General features: G+C 40.9%; 1 protein-coding gene across 1 annotated transcript in view; it reads left to right on the top strand.

Moving 5' to 3' along the window:
* The first annotated feature begins 2,393 nt into the window (after window positions 1-2,393).
* The window catches only part of THBS2 (thrombospondin 2), a 99,898-nt gene continuing 78,472 nt past the window's right edge, over window positions 2,394-23,819 (top strand). Inside the window, exons 1-12 of the mRNA XM_065401451.1 lie at window positions 2,394-2,463; window positions 3,368-3,924; window positions 5,204-5,288; window positions 13,594-13,790; window positions 14,631-14,771; window positions 15,166-15,262; window positions 16,245-16,415; window positions 17,267-17,443; window positions 19,657-19,830; window positions 20,306-20,433; window positions 20,558-20,710; window positions 22,001-22,219. Coding sequence (XP_065257523.1) covers window positions 2,394-2,463; window positions 3,368-3,924; window positions 5,204-5,288; window positions 13,594-13,790; window positions 14,631-14,771; window positions 15,166-15,262; window positions 16,245-16,415; window positions 17,267-17,443; window positions 19,657-19,830; window positions 20,306-20,433; window positions 20,558-20,710; window positions 22,001-22,219 — 2,169 coding nt within the window. The remainder of the gene's footprint in view (window positions 2,464-3,367; window positions 3,925-5,203; window positions 5,289-13,593; window positions 13,791-14,630; window positions 14,772-15,165; window positions 15,263-16,244; window positions 16,416-17,266; window positions 17,444-19,656; window positions 19,831-20,305; window positions 20,434-20,557; window positions 20,711-22,000; window positions 22,220-23,819) is intronic.

Below are 23,819 nucleotides of genomic sequence, written 5' to 3'. Positions count from 1 at the left end.
AACAGTCCTTTCTCCAGATCAGTTTCAAGTGCGTTTTAAATGACTGAAGGGGCACCCAACTTTTGCAATGCTCTAAGTCCCCCCTCTTTAGAGACGTGTGTTTAAAAATGAATGTTCCGGGTAATACAAAGAAAGGGGGTATTGGCTGGGTGGGAGAGAAGTGTGGTCATTGCACGGGGCGATTCGAGGGGCATTGCAGAGCCAGGCTCATTTCTGGCCGGACTGAGAAGGTTTGCGCTAACTGAGGGATGCTCTTTAGTGCAGGACTAAAGACGTTTAGGGGCGATCAGGGTGAAGGATGCTAGATAACAGGCTCAGCTGCCTTTTGGGGCAGGGCTTTGGGTTCTGGTGTCTTCCCCTGTTCATCATATCGAGCGCGGCTACAGCTACACTCCGTATTCATCACGTTCACACTCATCAGAGCCGGGGCTGGAGGCGCTGGACTCCTCTTCCCAGGAGAGGAGGGAAATGCAGGGCGCTTCTTGTCCTAACAGCAGACTAGGGAAAGTAAGAAAGTGACATCCCTTTTGCTTTGTCTTGCTCCTCCCATGCCCCAGTTTAGGACCGTCCCTTGTAGAAAAAGGAGAGGGGCGGGGCGGGATGGTTCTGGGGGGCTGGAGTTGGGATCGCCTTCCAGGTAGACGAGAGCAAATTGTCAGATCAGAAACGGGAATTATGTCATTCCTAAGGAGGAATGAATTCAAAAGCGCTTCCTTGTGTGGCTGATTGACAGCAGTACACGCGATGGAGAGTATATAAAAGCAGAGAGCAGCCCCTCGCAAGCCACTGGAAGAAATCTCAGCCAGACTACAGCAGATTCCGCAGCCCCGAGGAAGCTTGGAGTTTGCACTTCGCTTTTTAAAATAACTCCCGCTCGCTTTCTTTTTGGATTTGATTTGGAGCGTTAACAATAAAAGAGCAGCAGCAGATCCTTTTATGCCGGGTAAGGGGGGACACCTTTTAAGATTTCACAATGCCGCGATTGGCAGAAAACTGCTATTATGAGCTATGGGTGATGGATTTGTCTGTCTGCTTATCTGTCTGTTCTCCATCTCCTCTTAGGTCTGCTTAACTCAGTAGTAGAGCATCTGTTATTCAATCCATCTTTCTTTTGGACGACTATCTTTTCAGCTGTCATGATAGCTGGGAATTTTGCCTCTTAAATACTTCGTGTTAACAAGTATTCATGAATAGTGCACATACAGTACAGTTTTATTTTTTGCACAAACAGATGATAGGACATCTTTCCTGGTGATGGTTAGTTAGGTAGATAATATGATTACAGAAGCAGCATTTAGAAATGGGGTGTAAACACGTTTGTTATACTACTGGTCATTGCATCCTATCTACCATAATATGTACATTAGATAGAAAAGGAAATATTTGTAAATGGCTGGTGTTGCATCTGTCAAAATGTACTTGAAGTAGGATTTTTAGCTAACTGCCCCAGATTTGCAGATAAATAGTTTTTTTAGTAATGTCCTGAGCAGAAAACACTTATAGTTTTATATTGAAAGTTTGACTTTGTGTAAAAGATAATGTCCCTGAAGTTGTTTGGATATTTAGGTTAGACATTTTTTAAAGTATCAAGGTAGCATACTGGTATCTTGAAATGTGTGTGTCTATACAGTGCAGCTGGCAAACTGGGTTTGCTCTGTTTAACAGACATGCATACACATACACAAGTTTAGATGAAAATGCAGATATACTGCTTACACATCTATATTACCATACAGGAATACCTAAAGGGAATGCTATCTACCTAAAAGTCAGCATTGAAATAAATATTGTGTGTGTAACTTTCTATAGTGGCATGTTAAAAAGTTGAATAGAACTCATGAAATTCCATTATCTTGCAAATAATTCAGCTATATGTTGTGATTCAAAGTGGAGTTAAGATGGAACAACTAGTATACTGTCTATCCTGTCACTTAAAGCCTTGATGATGTCTCATGGAAAAACCTTGAAGAAAATTCTGCTTACATGGTATAGATTTTCTGTATATCTTTTCTTTTTTATTATTAAGGACATGTGGATGAATACAGGACCTTTATTTTTAAGAATTCACTTGAAATCATCATGCTCTGCATTTGATGTCAAAAATCAAGTCCAGAGCATGTAATTGTGGTGTCATAAACATAAGAGCATGACCACATATAAGGGATAAGCAGCAGAACTCTTAATCACAAATATCCTGTTTCATCTTAAAATGAACCAACAAGAAAACCACAAACAAACAGGAAGAAAAATACTGTGAATATGTGCTGTTGCATATAAACAGAATTGCTTATGGACACAGTTTTTTTTCTTCAGTACAGTCCATGAGGCATCTGAAGGTCTTATAGACAAAGACCATTTTCCTAACTGATTTTTTTTGTTTATTCATAGGAGTTATGCTACAGAGGAGCAGGCTGTTGTGGCTAATTGTCTTGCTAACTTTGTGGGCTTCTTCAAATGCTCAGGGTAAGTCCTGAAACTTCTTAACTTCCTGAAGCTTGAGGCATTTGAAAGCAAGCAGAAATTACAGTAATTTGCAAAGCTAAATGTTGACTTTAAAATGAGATAGCTAAACCACTGGAGACAATACAGTAATAACATAATCTAAGGAAAACCTGATTAAAATAAACAAAGTAAGACAAAAACTTTAAGATAAGTCTCATTACTACTGGCACATTTGGATGATAACATTTACCCATTACTGACAAAAGAATATATAAAAATAGTTTTCCCCTACTGAACATTGACCTAAATGTACCTATTCTTAGTTGCTAAATGATTCCCTTCTGTAATGTGTATGTAATATGAGACTTAAATGGACTGGGTGGACGGGCGCTGCTTTGTCAGAAATTTAGAGAGAAGAAAATCTCTATAAATCTAATTCAGGCTGGGTGTAAAAGGGCACAATGCCAGATATTCATTTCCATGTGGCCTCCTGAGCCAAATTCATATCTGGTGTAATGCTACCCTCTTCTTGAGAGTTAACCTCTTGTAACATGGTGTTCATAATTTGATTCTTCTTTGCTGAGAGTTAGAGTAGGTAGCTTGAAATCCTGTCCTTGTAAAAATAAGCATGGTTATGTATATGGAATTTTGTTCACTTTCACTAAGGATTTGTTTTTACATATAAAGTTGCCAAATAGATGAAAGTGCTAAATAGATGGAAATGCTGTTTATTGTGCCATGCCAAATATAGCACATGTGCTTCTATCTTCCAAGCAGATGGAAGTAATGGGTTTATTGTGCCAAACAGGTAGCAAACATGCTAGTGTCTATCAAATCATTAGAATTATTGGGTGTACTATGCATGCTGATTTTCGCTTATGCCCATTTTTGTATTCACATTGCTACATGCCATTGACTTTTGCAGATGGTAACAAGGAAGATGAGACTACGTTTGACTTATTTCAAATCAGTAACATAAGCCGAAAGACAATTGGAGCAAAATTATTTCGGGGTCCAAATCCCACCGTCCCGGCATATCGTTTCATCCGATTTGACCATATACCTCCATTTAATCCAGAGAAATTCAAACAGATTCTCAACCTCATCCGGAAAAATGAGGGCTTTATTCTTTCAGCCACCCTAAGGCAGGACAGGCAATCCAGAGGTACTATCATTGCTTTAGAGGGCCCTGGCATCTCTCAGAGACAGTTTGAGATTATTTCCAATGGCCGAGCCAATACCCTGGACCTTATCTATTGGGCAGATGGCTCCCAGAATGTAATTTCCTTGGAAGATGTGGACCTAGCAGACTCACATTGGAAGAACCTCACAGTGCAAGTAACAGGGGAGAACTACAGCCTCTATGTTGGTTGTGACCTTATTGACAGCTTCATCCTGGAGGAGCCTTTCTATGAGCAGCTGAAAGCAGAGAACAGTAGAATGTATGTGACAAAGGGGTCCATTCGAGAGAACCATTTCAGGGTAGGTAATGTGAAAGCATTAGGGTCTGTGATGAGGTAAAGAATTTAGCTACATTTAATATTAGAAGACAATGGGCCCAATTATACTTTCACATGCACTCCAAAGTCAATGGGGAAGCATGGATAAAAGAACAGAATTTGCTCCAATGAGTCTTTTAGTTGATTGCTTGGGGTGAATTATATGAATCTTAGTGCTCCTGAAAGTGAAGGACTGATACAGCACAGTCGACAGCCATACAAAATGCACTCCATCTCTGAATAGGTTTCCCCATGCAACATGTTAATATTCAACAGCCCTTTTTCCCATTTGTGAGGCTTCCCATAGCAGAGTGTCAAGCATGCCATATTTTGCAGTGAATTTTAGAGCTGGTCAAAAATTTTCCAAGAGACCATTTTCTGTCAGAAAACACCAGATCAGCGAAAGTGAAACGTTTCATGGAAATTTGTCAATTTTGATGAAATTTCATTTCAAAAGAAAATTAAAAAACCCCCAAACATTTAGACAAGGTTGAAACATTCCATTTCAAACTTTTCAGAACAGGACATTTTGATTTTTTAGTTTTAAGTGACTGTTTCAATTTTTAAAAATCTCTTTGATATAAAATAAAATTTTAAAAGTCAAAATTGGAATGAAACGTTTTGATTGACCCAAGATTTATTTGTGTGTGGGGGGCGGGATTTTGTTTCAAGGAAAATTCCAATTTTTTTTATTTTGTTCCATTTCAGAATGGAAAACATTCTGAAATTGTGGATTTTCCTGCAAAATGAAAAATCCAGCTCCTGTCCTGCTCTAGTGATTTCTACAAAGTCCTTTAGGGGCTAGGTTGAGCCACCCAATTCTTTATACCTGAAATCAAACATGAAATCTTGTCTCTGGAGTTGAAAAGCCAGTGCCTTGCAACCCACTGTGCTACATAGCCTCTGCTCTGATAATTGGATCTCTAATTGAATTGTGTGGAAATAGAGATTTGAACTCACAACAAGACAGCAGCATGAAAACAGCTAATCAAATATTACTTTATCATGACTCATTCTGAAAAAAAACACTTGCTTTTGCACTTCATTAGTATAATAAATAATAATGTAACCAAGTTATCAAAGTTCACTTTTAGTATGTATTTCTCATGGCTTGTACCCTACGTTACTTTTGAGTATTTACCTGTGATTAACTCCAACCAATAAACTGGGGAGGTTGATAGGTGGAGAAGAATACATACAAAAACCCCAATGATATAAATTTAATGCTGAATTGATCTGAAAGTTGTTTTCTTTGATTACAGGGTCTAATTCAAAATATTCATTTAATTTTTGATACTTCAGTAGAGGATGTTCTGCGTAACAAAGGATGTCAGAGGAGCCAGACAAGTACGTATATTTTTTCACACTATCATTGTTCAATTGAATCCGAAAATGTAGAAGCCCAAGGTCCATATATTAACCTCAAACCATGGCATAGGTCCCATTGAAGCTAGTGTGAATTGGGGCAGAGGTAGAACATGTCTCTGGAAGGTTTGGAATTGTTGACAAGCTACTTATGAACATTTTTTGGGAGTGACAAACAAAGCAAATTGTTGTAAACTTTGCTATGAAGTTGCTGAATAGATATAATCAAAATATTGCTTCCGCCAGATAATCTGATCTTTTATCCCTGCTGCTCAGGTTTAGAATTTTGGTTCTTTATGTGTAGGTTGGGGAAAAGCTAATTACCAAGGAGAAAGTTACTGAAATTGGAAAGAAAATTTAATATATGTGAAAATATCCATGTACTTCCATGAAGGAATGTTCTCAAATGATTAGAGCAAGGGATTGGGGATATGTCTACACTACAAATTACTTCGGTGTAATTTACGTTGCTCAGAGGTGTGAATAATTCATACCTCTGATTGACATAAATTATGCTGACCTAAGCGCTGGTGTGGACTGTGCTATGTGCTCCCGCCAACATAGCTACCACCTCTCCTGGAGGCAGGAGTTGTTAAGCTGACAGGAGAGCTCTCGCTCATCAGCTTAGAGCAGGGATCAGCAACTTTTGGCATGTGGCCCGTCAGGGAAATCCGCTTGTGGGCCGGGACGGTTTGTTTACCTGCCGCGTCCACAGGTTCAGCTCATCGCGGCTCCCACTGGCAATGGTTCGCTGCTCCAGGCCAATGGGGGCTGCGGGAAGCAGCGTGGGCCGAGGGATGTGCTGGCCGCCCTTCTTGCAGCCCCCATTGGCCTGGAGCGGCGAACTGCCGCCAGTGGGAGCTGCAATCGGCCGAACCTGCAGATAGGGTGACCAGATGTCCCGATTTTATAGGGACAGTCCCGATTTTGGGGTATTTTTTTTATATAGACTCCTATTACCCCCCACCCCCTGTCCCGATTTTTCACATTTGCTGTCTGGTCACCCTACCTGCAGACGCTGCAGATAAACAAACCATCCCGGCCCACCAGCGGATTTCTCTGACGGGCCACGTGCAAAGGTTGCCGATCCCTGGCTTAGAGCATCTTTGGCAATGGTGTAGCTGCATTGGTGCTGCTGTAGTACAGACACAACCTAGCAGTCACGTGTCAGGGTTCTAATCCTGACTATTTGACTGGCTCATTGTGGGACCTTAGACAAGCTTTAAAAAAGTGAAATTGTTAGGTGCCAAATCTATTAGAGATATCATTGAAAGGGGCTTTGTGGATGAATCCTCATAGGTTATGATTCAAAAAAAGTATGAATTGGGCTGGAGAGTGAGTGTGAATAACACTTTAGCCCAGTCAGTAGGGCACTTAGACTCTGTCCTGCTCTTATGTTGGTATAACTGTGTCGCTTAGGAGTGTCCCCTCACACCAATGAATATTTAGTTATTTATGTGTGGTGGAACAGTTCCATCAAGAGAGGCTAAGAAAGTCCTGCCCTAGAATACCTAGTGGTTAAAGCATTGTATTGAGAGGGGAGAGACCCAAGTTCAAATCCCTATTCCATATCAGGCAGAGGTGGGAATTGAACCCATATGCTGGGTGAGTGCTCTAACCACTAGGCTAAAAGTTATAAAGTGGGCACCAACTCCTCCTGTAGCCACTTTGTGTGGGGTTAGGTATGTTCCTAGGATGCCTAACTGATTGACCTTGCATGCACCTAGGGAATTTTTGAAACATTTTATTAAGGCAAACATGATAAAACATTAACATAGTACATCATACATTACTTATTAAGGATTAGGTTAATATTCAAAGAACCTGGCTAAAGATTTTGGCTTGCTGGCTGGGGAGACCTTCTCTACTGAGTACTCTAAAAAAGGTGACCAAATGTCTAAAAACCTATCCTCTTTTGGCACTTCTCTTGTGTATGAACTTGGTATGAAACTTTTCTACTACAAAGACACTCCATATTTGATTAATTCCACAGGAGAAGTCAAATTTTTCCAATAATGTACAATTCAAAGTCTTCATGCTAACAATAAAAAATGAAATTAATTTGTCATTCTGTTTATAATAGAGATCCTGTGTTGGAGCATTAAGTAAGAAGCCCAGGGTATTTCTAGGAAGACAGCATTTTGTCATAAGATTAATCTTTTTAATAATTTCCTCCCTAAACTCTCTAATTCCTGGACATAACCACCATATGTACAAGTATGTTCCCCTTTTCCCACAACCCCTCTAACAGAGCGTCTCCCTAGCAGCAAAAATCTGATGGTTCTTAACTGGAGTCAAAATGCCATTTATACAATAATTTATTAAAATGTTCTGTATGAACCACACAAATTGAAGATATATATCCCCTTTCTCATACAGAGACCTGCTCATCCAGATCAATTTCTTTGTCCAAATCCCTCTCCCATCTTTTTTCTGGGTTGTTTTCTCATCAACATCTTTTTCAATCAGAATTGTATGTATCTTAGAAATTAAAGCTTTTGTTCCAACTTGCTTCTGCATCAACTCCTCAAATATGGTTGAAAGACTAGATAGAGTTGTCCTGTGTCCAGATTTACAATAAAATATTTGGTTTGTAAATAATGAAAATACCAACTGTTTATATTATTTACATCACATATCTGTTGGTATCATTCAAATCAGTACCCTGAAACAGCTGTCCAAATTGAGTAATCTCAGCTGTTACCCACAACAAATAGCCACTTTGAAATTTCCTAAGGATAAATTCCTGATTATTAATGAAAGTAGCTAAGGGAGAGGACCTCAGCAACAGGAATTTAAAAAAATCGTCCAAAGCTGCGGTGGTTTGGATGAACGGGTGATATTTCTTTTTAACCCAACAATTACTATGAATAGCTATATTTGTCTGCCAGCTTGTTTGAGTTTTACCCAGTGTTTGGATGGTCTATTGTTAACCCAATCAATCACATCTTTTAATTTCAATCCATAATGATAATTGAGGAATGCTAGTCCACCTCACTTTGTAGGCTTACACAGAACTATAGCACTCACCCTTTGTATTTTCCATTTCCATCTACATTTTTTTTCTACATTCCCCCAAGCTTTAGGACAATGCGTGAAACACAAGGCTGTCCTTCCTTTCTCCTTTGCTGATTACATGGCAGCTGAGCTGAGGTGCGTGAGCTAACTGACTCCAGATTTAAATGTGAGGGGCTGGGGGTGGGGGGCAGGGCAGGCATTGTCAATGAAATGCCCTCAACTCTGGGGTTACTCCTGTTGCTTTTCTGACAGGGGCCTGAATTTGTTGACTTTCAGGGCGCAGTGCAAGGCCTATATATTTTTAATCCCTTTCTGAGAGGTAGGCTGGCTAGAGAGGTGGTCCAGGAAGGGAGGTGTTGGGTTGATGGGTGGGGGAGCCTCACTATAATGTGATCATTGTGTACATTTTAAAAATGATTTATACATGTGCACAGAGATCTGGAGAGGCATATTTAAAAAAGCTAAATAAATACATAAAATAAAATCCCACCCATGGCCAGCTCAGAGCAATGAGAGTTGGGAAAAGATGCACATTTTTACCTTTATATCAACATTTATAGTTTCAGCACCTTTTCCTTCCAAAGCGAGTCATCTAGCCCTTAAGAAATGAGCAGGAAGCCAGCCATATAGAACTGACTCCCCAGAAATACCCAGTGTCTTCTTTCGCTGATTGCCAAGGGGGAGTAGGGAGTATAGATGTAATCAGGGGCGGCTCTATGTTTTTTGCCACCCTAAGCACGGCAGTCATGCGGATTCAGTGGTGTTTCTGTGGGTGATCTGCCAGTCCCGCGGCTTCGGCGTACCCGCCGCTGAATTGCCGCCGAAACCACGCGCCTGATTGCTGCCCTCACAGTGACCGGCACGCCGCCCCCCCGGCTTGCCGCCCCAGGCATGCGCTTGCTGCGCTGGTGCCTGGAGCCGCCCCTGGATGTAATGCTTCTAACATAGTTTAGGACTGAACTTTGCTGAGATTATAGATTTAATAATGTTCTTAAAATGCTCAGGTCAAGTCAAATTTCTACATTGACTTGACAGTATGAAATTAATGATCTGAAAAGTACCACATGGGGAATCATAGAAGCCTAATGTTTCCACATAATAAGAACACGGCATTCATTTCAAGAAATCAAAAGGCAACTGAAGTAAAGGGAGTCACACCACAGATGATTCTGGCCCATGATGCCACATATGTAGTTTCTTTCTGTCCTAGACGCTAAGTTACCAATTTCTTTAAATTTGATAACTGGAAACAATTCAGTGTAGACTGTGTCACAGGGTATTCACAAACAATGGGGTAACTAAAAATAAAATCAGCCTCCCCTCCCCGTTTTTTAAATTCCTTTCACCTCGTGTGGCTATTGAGCTCAGAGTGAGGAATGGTGCTGATACATTTGTGATGATATGCTGTATTGCAATCACTGGACACATTTCTCCTTTGGAACGTTTAAGAAAGGGCAGCGTGGTCAAATCAGTCTCTCTAAGCTACGTTAGACTCTGGTTCACCTTACTAGATTGAGGTACTGTATTGACACTAAATATGTTGAATGAATCTTTACTGAAAGGCAGGGAAGTAAAGCTTCCCATATAGCTGAGATCAATATTGGGCTACATCATGTCGCTGTTACTCACACAAAGCTCCCTTTGAAGTCAAAAGGAGCTTTACCTATGTAAGGAGCGAGTAGACACTGAGTAAGGACCTCAATGGTGCAGAGAAGGATTTTAGTCCCCGTTTATTATCATTATTGTTTGTTTAAAAAAAACTAGTTTCATTAAATAAAATCTTTCGGCAGAAAGAGAATCCTCTTGCCTCAAAATGTTTGGAAGAATTATTGCTGCTGTTTTCTGTCATGCTGATCTCCAGCAATTTGCTATGTACAGGGAGAACTTTTAAACGGTGACTTCAGAACTCTTCCCAACCATGTTCAATTATCCCTACATAATGCTCCATCGAGTGCATTCTGTAGAAAATCTGCCTTCTTGGGGGACATTTGAAGTGCCTGGAGCCAATTTATAGCCTGGCCTTAGCTGGGCCTACCTTTCACGCCAGCGTTTCCATGTCAATGTAACAGCTCCCATGACGGCTGTCACCAGCCATTGCAACGTAGGCTATGGCTACTCTACAGAGCTTCCAGCAGCTCAGCTGCACTGACGCAGCTCTGCCATTGTAATGCTGCTAGTGCAGATGCTCTAAGCCGACAGGAGAGCGCTCTTCCATCGACTGAATTACTCCAGCCCCCGTGAGTGGCAATAGCTGTGTCAGCGGGAGAAGCTCTCCTGCCAACATAGCGCTGTCCATACTGGTGCTTAGGTTGGTGTAACTTACGTCGCTCAGGGTGGTGGTTTATTCACACCCCTGAGCGACGTAACTTATGCCGATGTAAGCTACAGTGTGTCCGTAGCCTTAGACTAGACTGGAGACTTCTATAAATTGCACTGGGGCCTGAACTAGACTCCAGAAGCACGAGGGCCTGAGGGACAGAAAGTTTGCAAAAGCTGCTTATACTCTCCTTGCCCTTAGAAGTGCATTGCTCTTAAACATCTAAGAGTCTGGCCCTAACCCTTTCAGTAATTTGGGAAGTAAACTGTAATTGGAAGATATCCTTGGGTTCCATTCAGTATGGGACCATGTTGTTCCCTCATTTACTTGAGGGGGTGAACAAAAAAGGCCTGATTCTATAGCCCTCACACTGGCAAAAACCCAGGTGACTTAAATGGGAATTTTGCTTGCACAAGGACTGCAGGATTATGCCAAAAGCCAGTTTTTGCTGTTAATTTTCAGTGGTGATATTTAGCTGTCTCCTTTGTTTCTGCCACAATTTTCACTGCAGTTTAAAAACCAAGCCTTGGGTTACTTAGACCTCACACTAAGGGCTATGTGTACACTAGCTAAGGGACCTCGGGATGCTCTGACTATCACTGGCGGAATAAGTAGAAGAACAGAGTTTTCACTGCCACCCATTAGTTAATGTTGCAGCTCAGCTGGTGTCTTAGTGTTTTTGGCAGTTTCACTTTATGCCTGGTTTCACGGGTGAAACTTTGAATAAGCTTCTTGCTAGCGAAACAAAACCTCTCAGTCACACAAATACACAAAGCCGATTGCCATTACAGAGACTAAGGAGAAAAAGAATTAGGGTCAAATACTGCTCCAGCTGAAGATAATGAGAGTTCTGTCATTCTCTTCAACAGAAACAGGCAAGTACATCTACACTGTCGCCAGGAGCATGCTTCCTGGCATGGATAGATAGATGCACTAGCTCTGTGCTAGCTAGTACATTAAAAGTAGCAGTGCAGCTGGGCTAGCGGCTTGGGCTAGCGGCTTGATTGCAAACCCACTTGGGCTCCCTGGGTCTGTACTAGCCCAAGCTGCCACCCATGTTATCCCAGCTACGCTGCTATTTTCAGTGGACTAGCTAGACTAGAGCTACTGCGTGTCGGTCTACCTGTGCTGGGAAACATGCTTCCAGCTGCAGTGTAGATGTCCCCTAAGGGTCCTTGCCTGTTTCTGTTGAAGAGAATGGCAAAACTTCTAACTTCAGCGGGAGCAGTGTTTGGCCTGAATTATTTTTCTCCATAGTCTTTGTAGTAAAGGAGTTTATTCTAAGTTTCACCCATACAACCAGCCATAAGGTGAAGCTGCAAAAACCACTAAGATACTACATGAGCTGCAGCATTAACTAACGGATGGCGGTGAACACTCTCTGGTCTTCCACTTATTCCACCAGTGATAGTTGTGGTATCTGGACTCTCTTAGCTAGTTGGTGACTTAGGAGAACAGAGCATGGAAAAGAGAGTTTATTGGAGGATATCTATCTCAGGCTAGAGGTAGCCCATTTAATCAGCACTGTATCAAAGGGAGCTGCATGGTTTAAGGGATTTTTGATGGGTTACACAGCTACGTGCTGATTGTGACTGAAAGCTGCTGTATTCTGGCAGCTCTCTGGTTGCCCATGTGGAATTGTTGTTGGTCTAAGTTTACTTCCAGTGGATAGTCAAACACCACAATTTCCACCTTTGTTTTCAGTCTCACCAGAGAGTCCGTAAAGTTCAGAGTTTAAATTACTTTTTCAGCCTTAAGTAATGTCCTTCCAGATGATTACTGAAGAACATCGGCAGGTCAGTATGGGAGAAACACTCACCATATTGTAGGTATTCGGTAGATAAATAGAGGTTTGGTGCCACAAAGGGGCTGGAAAAGTTACCCAAGCAGAGAAACTATCCAAGTTATCCAAGCAATATTTCCTTGACGTTGGAGCTGGGATGAATTCCTGGCCAGTACAGCTGGCTATACTTCTCCTCTGGATGTAGAGGATTGTACCAGTGGAGAGAGAGGGTTGACTGGACCACTGTGCTTTTTGGTGATTCTGTGGTACAGAAGTGCCACTAAGGGTCTGTCTACACTGCAATTAAGCAGTTACAGCTAGTCCATGTCAGCTGACTCGGGCTTCCGGAACTTGGGCTATGGGGCTGTTTAATTGTAGTATAGACATTTCGGCTCAGGCTGGAGCCCAGGCTCTGGGACCCCCTGTGTGTGTGTGGGGGGGGGGTGGGGGGTGGGGCGGGTCCCAGAGTCTAGAGCCCAAGTTCTAGTCTGGTCCTGACAGTCTACACTGCAATTAAACATCCTCGTAGCCCGAGCCCCTTGAGCCCAAGGCAGCTGACACCAGCCAGCTGCGGGTGTTTAGGTGCAGTGTACACATACCATAAGAAGCTGTTACCAGCTGGTTTAATTTAGAAGAGCCACAAGGCTGCTATGAGATGTGCATGGGGCTGAAGAAGGCCTTGGCCATCCCAGAAATTGGGGGAGCACAAAAGTGGCTTAAAAGCCACCTTGGCCTCTTAGTGGTGGCCTCATTAGTAGAAGAGTCCTGTCTCTGTGACCCAAATGAAAAGGATAGCCCTTGTCGTGTCATGAAAAATGCAAAACTTTTCATGGCCTTGAGAGGACTTAATGTGTATGTTTTTATGACGTTCTATGTTTTTATTATCTTTTCTTCATAAATGAGCATTTTACATTGCCAATAGTGCCTTTAAATGATGACTATGTGAGATGGAGCTGGGCTCTTAATTTTGAAAGCGAATGTCTATAATTGGAAGCAGCTGACATTCAACCCCTCTCTTTTATTCTTGGGTATAATTTAGCATGAAGCTGTTCCAAAAGAGCTGCAGTTAAACCCTACCTACAGGTGCCAGTCTATAATTCCAGCCGTAAACTGTAATCAGCAGAAGACTGTTGTATACACAACTGTTTTTTCCCCTCTCTCCTTACCAGCTGAAGTGAACACTATCAATGAGAGTACTGAAATCCTTCACCTTAACCCTGCTGTCACCACGGAGTATGTTGGTGAACAGACAGAGAAGACGATGGAGTTCTGTGACCGCTCCTGTGAAGAGCTGGGAACTATGTTCACTGAGCTCACTGGGTTGCGCATTGTTGTTAACAATTTAGTGGATAACCTTCAAAAAGTGGTATGTATCTCTGGACTTAAGAATCAAAAGATACAAAAAGTCAATTATAGAATGTTGTCTTCTCTGGCTCCCTCTGTCACTTTGCTTAAACATCTATAAAGATGGCTAGGTTGTTGGGGGAGGGGAATCCTACATTTTCAAAAGTGACTACAAATGATTTTGCGTGCCCGACTATGACACTTTACTTGGGCATGATTTTCAAAGGACAGGTTTAGAACAACATTTCTGAAAATCAGGCCCTTTAAAAATATTTCCGATATGGTAATCAAAATTCAAAGCACCCAAAATCACTAGTCAAATTTGGCCTTATGTGTACTGTATATACATATGTCTGTATGTGCATATCTATGCATGTGTGTATATAATTTATATGTTTATATTTATAATGTCCACATATTATAGCTAAGGGGCAAATGAATGCATGTGAGTTTTATCTTTTTATCTTTCACCACTGCAGTATGATGAAGTGTGTAGTTACTTAAAGTCCTAGTTATAACTCATGTTCATACTTTGTAAACAAAGTTTTAATAATTTACTGCATGTCACGGGATTAGAATTATTTTCCCTTCTGAAGAGGATGAACTACATTGGGGAAAAAAAGGCCTTTTACAGTAGATTTTATTGAGCACTAGGTAATTATGATCATAATATTAGCTGAAAGAATTGCACTCTGTGGTACAGTAACTGAGTTGTGTTTTTCTTCTTGGCTAATGTACATGAATGCATAAAAGTGTAAGTTTTCAATCATATATTAAAGTCAGGTGATTGAGCGATAGTTTCTCTGGTTTTTGATTTAAGGCACTTTAGTTATATAATTAATTTATTTGTTTAATCTTTCAGTCTGAGGAGAACCAAATTATGTGGGAATTGATTGGGCCTAACAAAACTCTAAAGAACCAGTCGGTCTGCTGGCAGGATGGTCGTGCCTTTGCAGATAATGAAAACTGGGTTGTGGATAGCTGTACCAAATGTACCTGCGAGGTAAGACTATGGAAGGATTCCCCCTATTTCCAAAATGGACAATGGACTGAATCCAGCTTGGCTACTCAGTGCTGTTCCAGCATCCAACATTTATTCAGGGCTTGATCGAAAGCTCACTGAAATCAATAAATAGACTCCCCATTGTCTTTGATGGGTTTTGGATTAGGTCCTCAGTTTCTAATGGACAATACTGCAGACTTATACTGGTAACTTGCTTGGTTTAAAAATATTTCCTTTTATAAAGATCCAACCTCACTAAACAAAATATTTTTGTCTTTTAAAATGATGACAAACAAAATCTCTTCAATATATGGGTAGAATTTTCCCTGGATACACAGATTTGCCTGTATTTGAACATAAACATGGGCCAATATGTTGCTTTCTTTGTATGTAGAATTCTAAAACCGTGTGCCATCAACTCACTTGTCCAGCAGTGTTTTGTGCCAATCCATCATTTATTGAAGGTGAATGCTGTCCTGTCTGCTTTCATTGTAAGTATTTAACAAAAGGAAAATCCACCTGTTTGGCAGTTTTTAAAAAACCTACTTTATTTAAGGGGTGGTAAAGGAAGAGTTGAAAACCAACTGAGCCAAAGAAAAATCATTATTTAAGCATCAGGATAATGAGGTTTAACTGCATTTTCCCTGGCTGCACATTCCAATTTCTCATTGTGTATTCTTTGCTTTTCTTTCCTTTTCTTACTATCTGGTTAAAGTAGACTGCAGTCAGAGTGGATTGGTGTGCCTGCCATTCCCCTATAGAATGTGTTTAGCTTCTACAGACAAATGGGAATTAGCTGTGTTTCAGTATAATAATTTTTGGAAAGGCAAAAAGTCTCTCAAATTTTGTTTTGAATCTTACAATACTTCACTTATACGGAACAGAATAACAACAGGATTCTTCCAAGATAGTACTGCAGTTTGTGGCTTGCATTTGTAGTGAGAATAGTTTTGGAAATATATCTTGTTCTGGGCTGGACAGGCCTATTGCAGAAAAAAAAATTGCAAGACATTTTTAATAGTTTCAGTTTTCTGAAGTGTAATATTTATTGCATCATATTCAGGTTTCGTGCCTATTCAGATTATATACAGCACATATTTTCATTGTGCTCTCGATCACATTTATGGTTATGTTGTGTTCAGAGATGGGTCCAAGCTTCACATTTTGTATCTGGGTCCCAAAGTAGGTGGATGTCTGGAACCAGAGATTGGGTCAGCCCATTACAGCAGTCAGTCCCAGATCTAAATTTACAAAATGTGAGGGTGTTCAGATCCAGGTATCTGAATTGGGCCAATCTCTACCTATGTTTTCTTTTTAAATAAAGTTCTCTATCTTTTCTGTGATAGATTAAAATAAAAATCAGAACCAGAGATCTAACTAGCACAGGATAAGTTCTAACAAAAAGACACGTGAGAACAAAAATCTTATGACAAAGGAATTGACAGTGTTAAGCAGTTTTTGCTTCTTCTACAGCCAAAGACAGTGAAGATGGTTGGTCTCCATGGTCGGAGTGGACAGAGTGCTCAGTGACATGTGGCTCTGGAACACAGCAGAGAGGAAGGTCATGTGATGTCACCAGCAACACTTGTGTAGGCCCGTCCATCCAGACAAGAACGTGTAGTCTTGGCAAATGTGACAATCGCAGTGAGTGCTGACATCTCTCTCTCCTTATTAATGTTCTCTCTGCTTCTCCCTTTCTAACCATGAAGCAAAAGAAATCCTAGCCTGGATTTCCTATGCACACTTTGATAGAACTGTATATGATGCACACTTTCCTATGCACACTTTGATAGAACACTAATTTCTGCATTAGTACACTAGTTATCAAGACATACTGTATTTTCCTCACCTTTATTGTCAATCTAATATGCATGTGTACTGGCCAGTCTAGTTTTTGCTCTGTAAAAGGAAAGATACTAAAAAGTCGGGCCTCTTGCCTTGAGTCAGCATATATGCAGCACTGGCTACTCTGCAGGAGCAGCTAATTGCTTGTGTGTCATTGAACCATGATTCTCAGCACAGTCCTTAAGCACAGAAGTGTTTAGGACATGGGGAAGAAATACCTGCATTAAGTAGTTATAGAAAACTTTTGTAAAATACTAAGTGATCTTATATTTATTGTACCTACAAGTCAGACTAAAGGAACACTGGTCATGATCACTTTCAATGACTCCTGAACAACTGTTTAAGACAAGTATTTTCTTATGTTCTTACAACACATTTTTTTCTAAATGATCTGTCCTCTGAACTGAGCTACTCTAACATCCCCTTCAGACCTGTGTTGGTGGTTGTGTTTCATAAGTAAGATAGTCTCTGATGTCTGAACCCAAATGCTGGCTTTTGTAACAGATAGTAATAAAGGGTGGGTGGAACACCTATTGTAAAATGGAGAAAGCTTTGTTGCAGGGCTAGGTTCACAAGTGAATTGCTATTATGCCCCCAGATGGGACAAGCACTTCCTTATGTTGTGTGGGTTTTTTTTCTCCCTCTGTCAGTACGTCAAGATGGTGGCTGGAGTCACTGGTCTCCTTGGTCTTCCTGTTCTGTGACCTGTGGAGTAGGCAACATCACTCGCATCCGTCTCTGCAATTCCCCCATCCCGCAGATGGGTGGGAAAATTTGTAAAGGAAGTGGCCGTGAAACAAAAGAATGTGAGGGAGTCCCATGTCCAGGTAAGTTTGTGGGCTTTACCCCAAATTGAAAGTCAAATAGAACTGTATTGCGTGTTCCAAGAAGGCAGGCTCTAAATCAGGGTTTCTCAACCTTTTTCTTTCTGAAGCCCCACAACATGCTATAAAAACTCCATGGCCCACCTGTGCCACAACAACTGTTTTTCTGCATATAAAACCAGGGCCAGTGTTAGGGGGTAGCAAGCAGGCTGGGGCCCCAGCCATAGGGGCCCACATGAAGCTACATTGTTCAGGCTTTGGCTTCAGCCCCAGGTGACAGGGCTCAGGTCCTCGGGCTTCAGCCCCATGCAGTGGGGCTTCGGCTTTCTACCCTGGGCCCCGGCGAGTATAATGTTGGCCCTACTTGGAGGCCCCCTGAAACCTGCTCGCAGCCCCCCAGGGGGCCCTGGGCCCCTGGTTGAGAACCACTGCTCTAAATTATCAAGATAGTGATACAGGATCTAACATGTAGCCTTGGAGATGGACTAGTATAAGCCTATGGTATGTGGTCACTTGGCTCTGTTCCCTTGCTTTGATTTTTGTGACTGTGGCATTGGATTCAGAAAAGAAAGTTCAGAAGCAGTATGGTCTTGTGGGTTGATCAGGGGAATGGAAATCAGACATCCAGGGTTCTACTTGTGCCCTTGTATGTAACCTTTTGCAAATCTCAGTGCCTTGGTTTCCTTATTATCATGCTTACCTAGCTCACAGGGATATTTTAAGAAGAGATGGGTGACAATGGTGTTGTGTGGCTTTGCAAGCTTCTTAAATTGTTATTTGGGTTTAAAAACTTAGAGTTTGGGAACCTTTCCTTCCTGTAACTTAAAGACATATTTTCCAAGGATAATTCAAATATACAACAACAAACAAATAAACATGTTTTCTATCTAAAGGGAAACCTGTGCTATGTATTAGGAACTGAAGTAGAATCCCCGTAAAGCTGGCATAATTATATGCCCTATATATAGTATACACATATAATTTATATTTAAAAAAATTCTTTCTCCCCCATTGCTTTCTTTTCTCAGAGTCAGTTTAGATTTGTTTTTCATTCTGCCCACTTCCTGCTCAATTTCATCCTATTTTTTATGGTATTTTCTTTCTCTCTGTTTCTCTGTTCACAATCTCTCCAGTCTATCATGGAATGTGAAAGTTGAACTTCTGAATCCACTGTATATTTGAGTGGATTAAAAAACAGGCAAAATGAATTTACTCATCTCTACCTGTGAGGCCAAATTACTATAAGTCCCAGGTGGTTTTTATTTATTGAGAGCCATCAGTGTGCTTGATGCTGTACAAAGCATATGGGAAAACACAGTCTGTATTCTGGGAAGTTAGGTCCTGATTCTGTTCTTATACTAATGTAATTCTGGAATAACTATACTGAAATCAGTAAAGTTGCACTAGCATAAAATGTGCATGAAATCAAATTAAGGCCCTTATAGCCTGAGTTAGCTAAGCAGTGCAGTTTGGAATACGAAACGAGAGGGAAATCTGCAGGTGGTGTATATGTCACTTTATTGTAAAAATGTCATGTAAGTTAGCAGACTTACTTTCAAGTTTTGATAGAAGTAGTTTCCTTAAGAAGGGATTTGAATGTAAAAAACTGAGGTCATTTGCTACCTATAGAAGGAGATCCCAGAATGCAGTTAATTGCATTGAGCTAGATCTTCATCACCAAATATAAACAAAAGAGTCTCAGCACCAAGTGCAAGCTGAGGGTTTTTTCAGCTGTAAATTCTGATTAGAAACAGCTGGTTCAGAATTGGCTACTAACAAAATGACTTCTCAGGACACCTTTATCATGGAAGAAGTCACAGAGCTCAGAGTTGGCATGCAGGTCATATGCTTGGTGTTCTCCCATATTTCCATAATAGAAGTTGTTTTAATAACAATCTCATCAGTGAACTTTGAAAATCCAGATGCATCAGCCAACATAAACTGCTTCTGATCACTTTAATTGGAAATATACCATATGAAAAGGCATTGCATGCTGTTATGAGTTGTCAACAATAACTAAAATGGCTGAAAAATCCATGTATTTATCTGGAAATATTGTAATCTCAGTTTTCAGTTGTTCAATTTCATTTCTTCCTCTGGGTACAGTTACAAACTGTTTATAGAGATATCAGAAGGAGGAGTTACCTTTATAGTACTGAATGTTGTCTACAGTATGTTGCTCACACTAATTTTCCCCTTTGTCCTGCATGTTCCAGTTAATGGTAGATGGGGTCCTTGGTCTCCATGGTCCACATGCTCTGTCACCTGTGGAGGAGGGATCCGTGAGAGGTCTCGTCTCTGTAACAGCCCAGAGCCACAGTATGGAGGAAAGAAATGTGTGGGAGATGTCAAGCAACATGATATATGCAACAAGAATGATTGCCCAATTGGTGTGTATGCACTGAGTGACCAGCAGTGAGCTATGCAGCTTGCAAACTTTGTTATTGCTAGTTATTTATCTCCTGTCACATGGATAGCAATACTAATTGATATTAGAGAGTCTACATATATGAAATACACTAATTCAGTCCCTGTTTCAGAAAAGCACTTACGTAAATGCTTAAGTCTAATTCACTTCAGTGAAACTTTATGCATGTGCGGATTGTTAAGTGTTATCCGGAATAAGAAGATTTCCTGCATCGGGGTCTCAGTATACTATTAAAATAGTCAACTGTTTGTAGCAGTCCACAAACCAAAAAGGAAATGCTTTCATATATAGTTGAAAATTCAAATATTTTTAATTGTCAGCATTCCATCATTTTTATCTATTTCACTGAATGAAGAATGTTTTTCTTTAATAAGGGTTACAGTTCTTTACTTTCTGCACTACTACCCTTATTTACATTTTTGCTTGTGTTTTGACAGATGGGTGTTTGTCAAATCCGTGCTTTCCTGGAGCAGAATGCAGCAGTTACCCTGATGGGTCTTGGTCATGTGGCCCATGTCCAGCTGGGTACCTTGGTAATGGAACAGTGTGTGAGGATCTTGATGAGGTATGCGTTGTTTCAGTTGTCAATCAACATGAAACATTTCCTTGAGGCTATTTATAAAGATTGTATGGTGATTATACAACAGGCTAACTTGGTTCTTTCATTTTGCTTCTGTGTTTCTCCATAGTGTATAGCTGTGCCAGACATTTGTTTTAAGGTGAATCAGGTCCATCGCTGTGTGAATGCAAATCCAGGGTTCCACTGCCTGCCCTGCCCTCCACGCTACAAAGGAAATCAGCCTTTCGGGGTGGGCCTGGAGGTTGCCAAGACAGAAAAGCAAGTAAGTGATGTTGAAGAGGGGTCAATGGTTAGGAATGTGATGGAAACTGAAACCTATCTAAGCATTCTCCATAAAAAACAAATTGTGAAAGAATATTTCATAAATTTGGGCAACAAACAAATATAGCCACAAATAGCTAAGCATCAGATTTTCAAATGTATTTAAGCAGCTACAGATATAGATGGACACCGGATTTTCACAAGCTCGTAGGTGACTAACTCTCGTTGAAATCAATGGGAGTTAGGTGCCAGAGTGCTTTTGAAAAATCACAGTAGGCATCTATCTGTTTCGTAGGTGCCTAAAATACCTTTAAAAATACGGTCCTAAATGTGGATGCAACTTTTCTATTAATACGATGATGCATTGGGCCTGATTATTCACTGCTCGTCACCTTGTGTAGTCATTTCTACTTGTGCAAAATGAGTGTAAAATGCTACAAAGCTAGAATGGTAGCCTTTTACACCCAGAGTTTGCAATCCCTTTTCACAGGTGTAAAAGACTACATAAGAGGCAATGCAGTGGTGAGCTAGGATGATTATCTTGATAAATACACCAAAGTAAGTCATCAAACATCTGTTTGAAGATCTCACTTTTCTAAATGCCAGTAGGTCAAAATGTATGTGTGTGGGGAGGGGTGGGGGAAAGGAGAGGAAATGACACAGAGGAATGTTATCTCATAGAAAATTAAGGCAACTTCTTTAAAACAGCTGCCATGAGACTTCATCAGTCTCTTCTTTTTGAGCCATGCTGTAGTTAGCTCAACATGTGAAGTCTAAATGTACAACACCTGTTAAAATTAAGCCACTCAAAACTTACCAGGAAAAACAAAATAAATAAGAGGAATGTGACAGTAAACTTGCTGACAGGATATTAAAATCCATTTGTTTGTCTCTCTGGTTTAAGAAAAAAATGACTACACACCAGCTGGTAGACTTAGACCATTATATCCTGAAGACCAGTACTCTAAAGGAAATGGGTGTGTGCAGTCTTTTCTGTCCATAATGAGAATTAATGGCTCCTAGGGGAATGCAGACCTAATTCCAAAAAACTTAAACTAATTGTTTAAATTTATTTATTGAGTAATGTCTATTTTTCCTGTGGTTATGCTTTTTTTTTTATTGCCAGTTATCTACAATTGTGAACTGACAAAATAAAATGTATGGCTTAGACCAACATTTTTTTTTAAAAGTGCCTAAATTGAGACATCTAAATAACTGGCCTGGGTTTCAAAAGTGCTGAGGACCTAGAAGCTCCTACTGATGTCATTAAGAGTACAATCTGTTCTTGTAGGTGTGTGAACCTGAAAATCCATGCCTAGATATGACACACAGCTGCCACAAATCTGCAGAGTGCATCTACCTGGGCCATTTCAGTGACCCTATGTACAAGTGTGAATGTAGAACAGGATATGCTGGTGATGGACGCATCTGCGGTGAAGATTCTGACCTGGATGGTTGGCCCAATAGCAACCTGGTCTGTGCTGCCAATGCTACTTACCATTGCATGAAGGTAAGCAAGAAGGGCCAATAAAAAGTTATGTCACAACCAGTTTTATTTTTTTAATAGCTAAGGATATTTCTTTTCATTATAAAACTGGTGATGGTTTCTATACAGACTTGAACTGTTAAGGTATCCACTCTTTCTATGAGATAGTATAGAATATATATTCACTTACACCTTAATGGAATCCTGTATTTCACTGGCTCACAATTATGCTATTCTGTAAAACACTTCATAGGAAAAAGAGGGATCACTCCTGGATCACTTCTTATCCCAAACTGTCAGTACCCTCCCTTTTGTAGCAAAATTCCTTTTCTGTTCTGGGAGGTCTTCTGGGGACCACTAGGAAGAGTTCCATGGACCATCATTTGAGAATCACTCAAACATTACTTGCATGAAAAGTTCTTCTCTAAAGAGTTATCTAAGAAGACTGAAACTATGCAGTCATCAAGATTCAGCAGGAGCTTGTGTATTGGTAGCCAGATATTAATAATGTTCTAAGACAGAATGCTGGTTCTGTGGGGTATTATGCCAAAAGTGTGCGGCCCCATGCAACTCCATCCCCACTTGTGACCTAGCACACCTCACTCAACAACAAAGGAGGCAATAGGATTACAATGCTCTGGTATTGCTGATTGAGGGGCAGATGGAGCAAGGCTGCTGAGATAGTAGAGAAAGGGTAGATGGTGGTTAGGATAGCTGTGTCTGGGATCATGGGTCCTTAAGCATGTACTCAACTTTAAGCACTTGAGCAGTCCCACTGAAATCACTGCACTATTGACATGCTTACAGTTAAGCATGTGCTTAAGCACTTTGCTGAGTTAGTCTTTATGCAATGACATTGGCTGCATAGGCCTTCAGATGGCACTGTTTTCTTTTGATTGCTCTTTTTCAGTTCTAAACGTGCCCTTCTTAGGCTTGGTCTACACTAACCCCCCAAGTCGAACTAAGGTACGCAAATTCAGCTACGTTAATAACGTAGCTGAATTCGACATACCTTAGTTCGAACTTACCGCGGTTCAGACGCGGTCCACACGCGGCAGGCAGGCTCCCCCGTTGACTCCGCGGTACTCCTCTCGCTGAGCTGGAGTACCGCAGTCGACGGCGAGCACTTCCTGGTTCGACTTATCGCGTCCAGACCAGACGCGATAAGTCGAACCCAGAACTTCGATCCCCAGCCGCCGAACTAGCGGCTGGGTGTAGACCAGCCCTTAGATTTCTGCTCCTGCTCCATATTAAAAAAAAACATAGGTCCTTAATTTACTTGAGAATGCAACCAACCTGTCCTGAGCGATGGCATCCTCTTCTAGCACTCTGACAGTGGCAACAAAACCAAAAGAACCTTGTCAAGTTCTGAACTAGCGTAATGGGCAAACAAATGAGAAACTTTACACAGAGACTAACAGTGTTTGAGCTAAGAGTGTTAAATGGAGCAAAAAGTCATCCAGGTGTAACTACATTGAAGTCAATTGCATTACACTAGGAATGAATTTGGGCCAATGCCTTATTAATAGAAAGGGTGTATTAGATAGACCCTTGCTGAACACTAGTCTCAGATGCTGAACTTTCTCACGCTGCCTGCTGTCGGCTCATTGTAGATCTGGCCAAC

The sequence above is a fragment of the Emys orbicularis genome, chromosome 3 (genome assembly GCF_028017835.1).
Source record: "Emys orbicularis isolate rEmyOrb1 chromosome 3, rEmyOrb1.hap1, whole genome shotgun sequence".
In the NCBI taxonomy this organism is placed as follows: Eukaryota; Metazoa; Chordata; order Testudines; family Emydidae; genus Emys; species Emys orbicularis.
The sequence above is the reverse complement of the archived record's forward strand: the minus strand, read 5'-3'. Positions and strand labels throughout refer to the sequence as shown.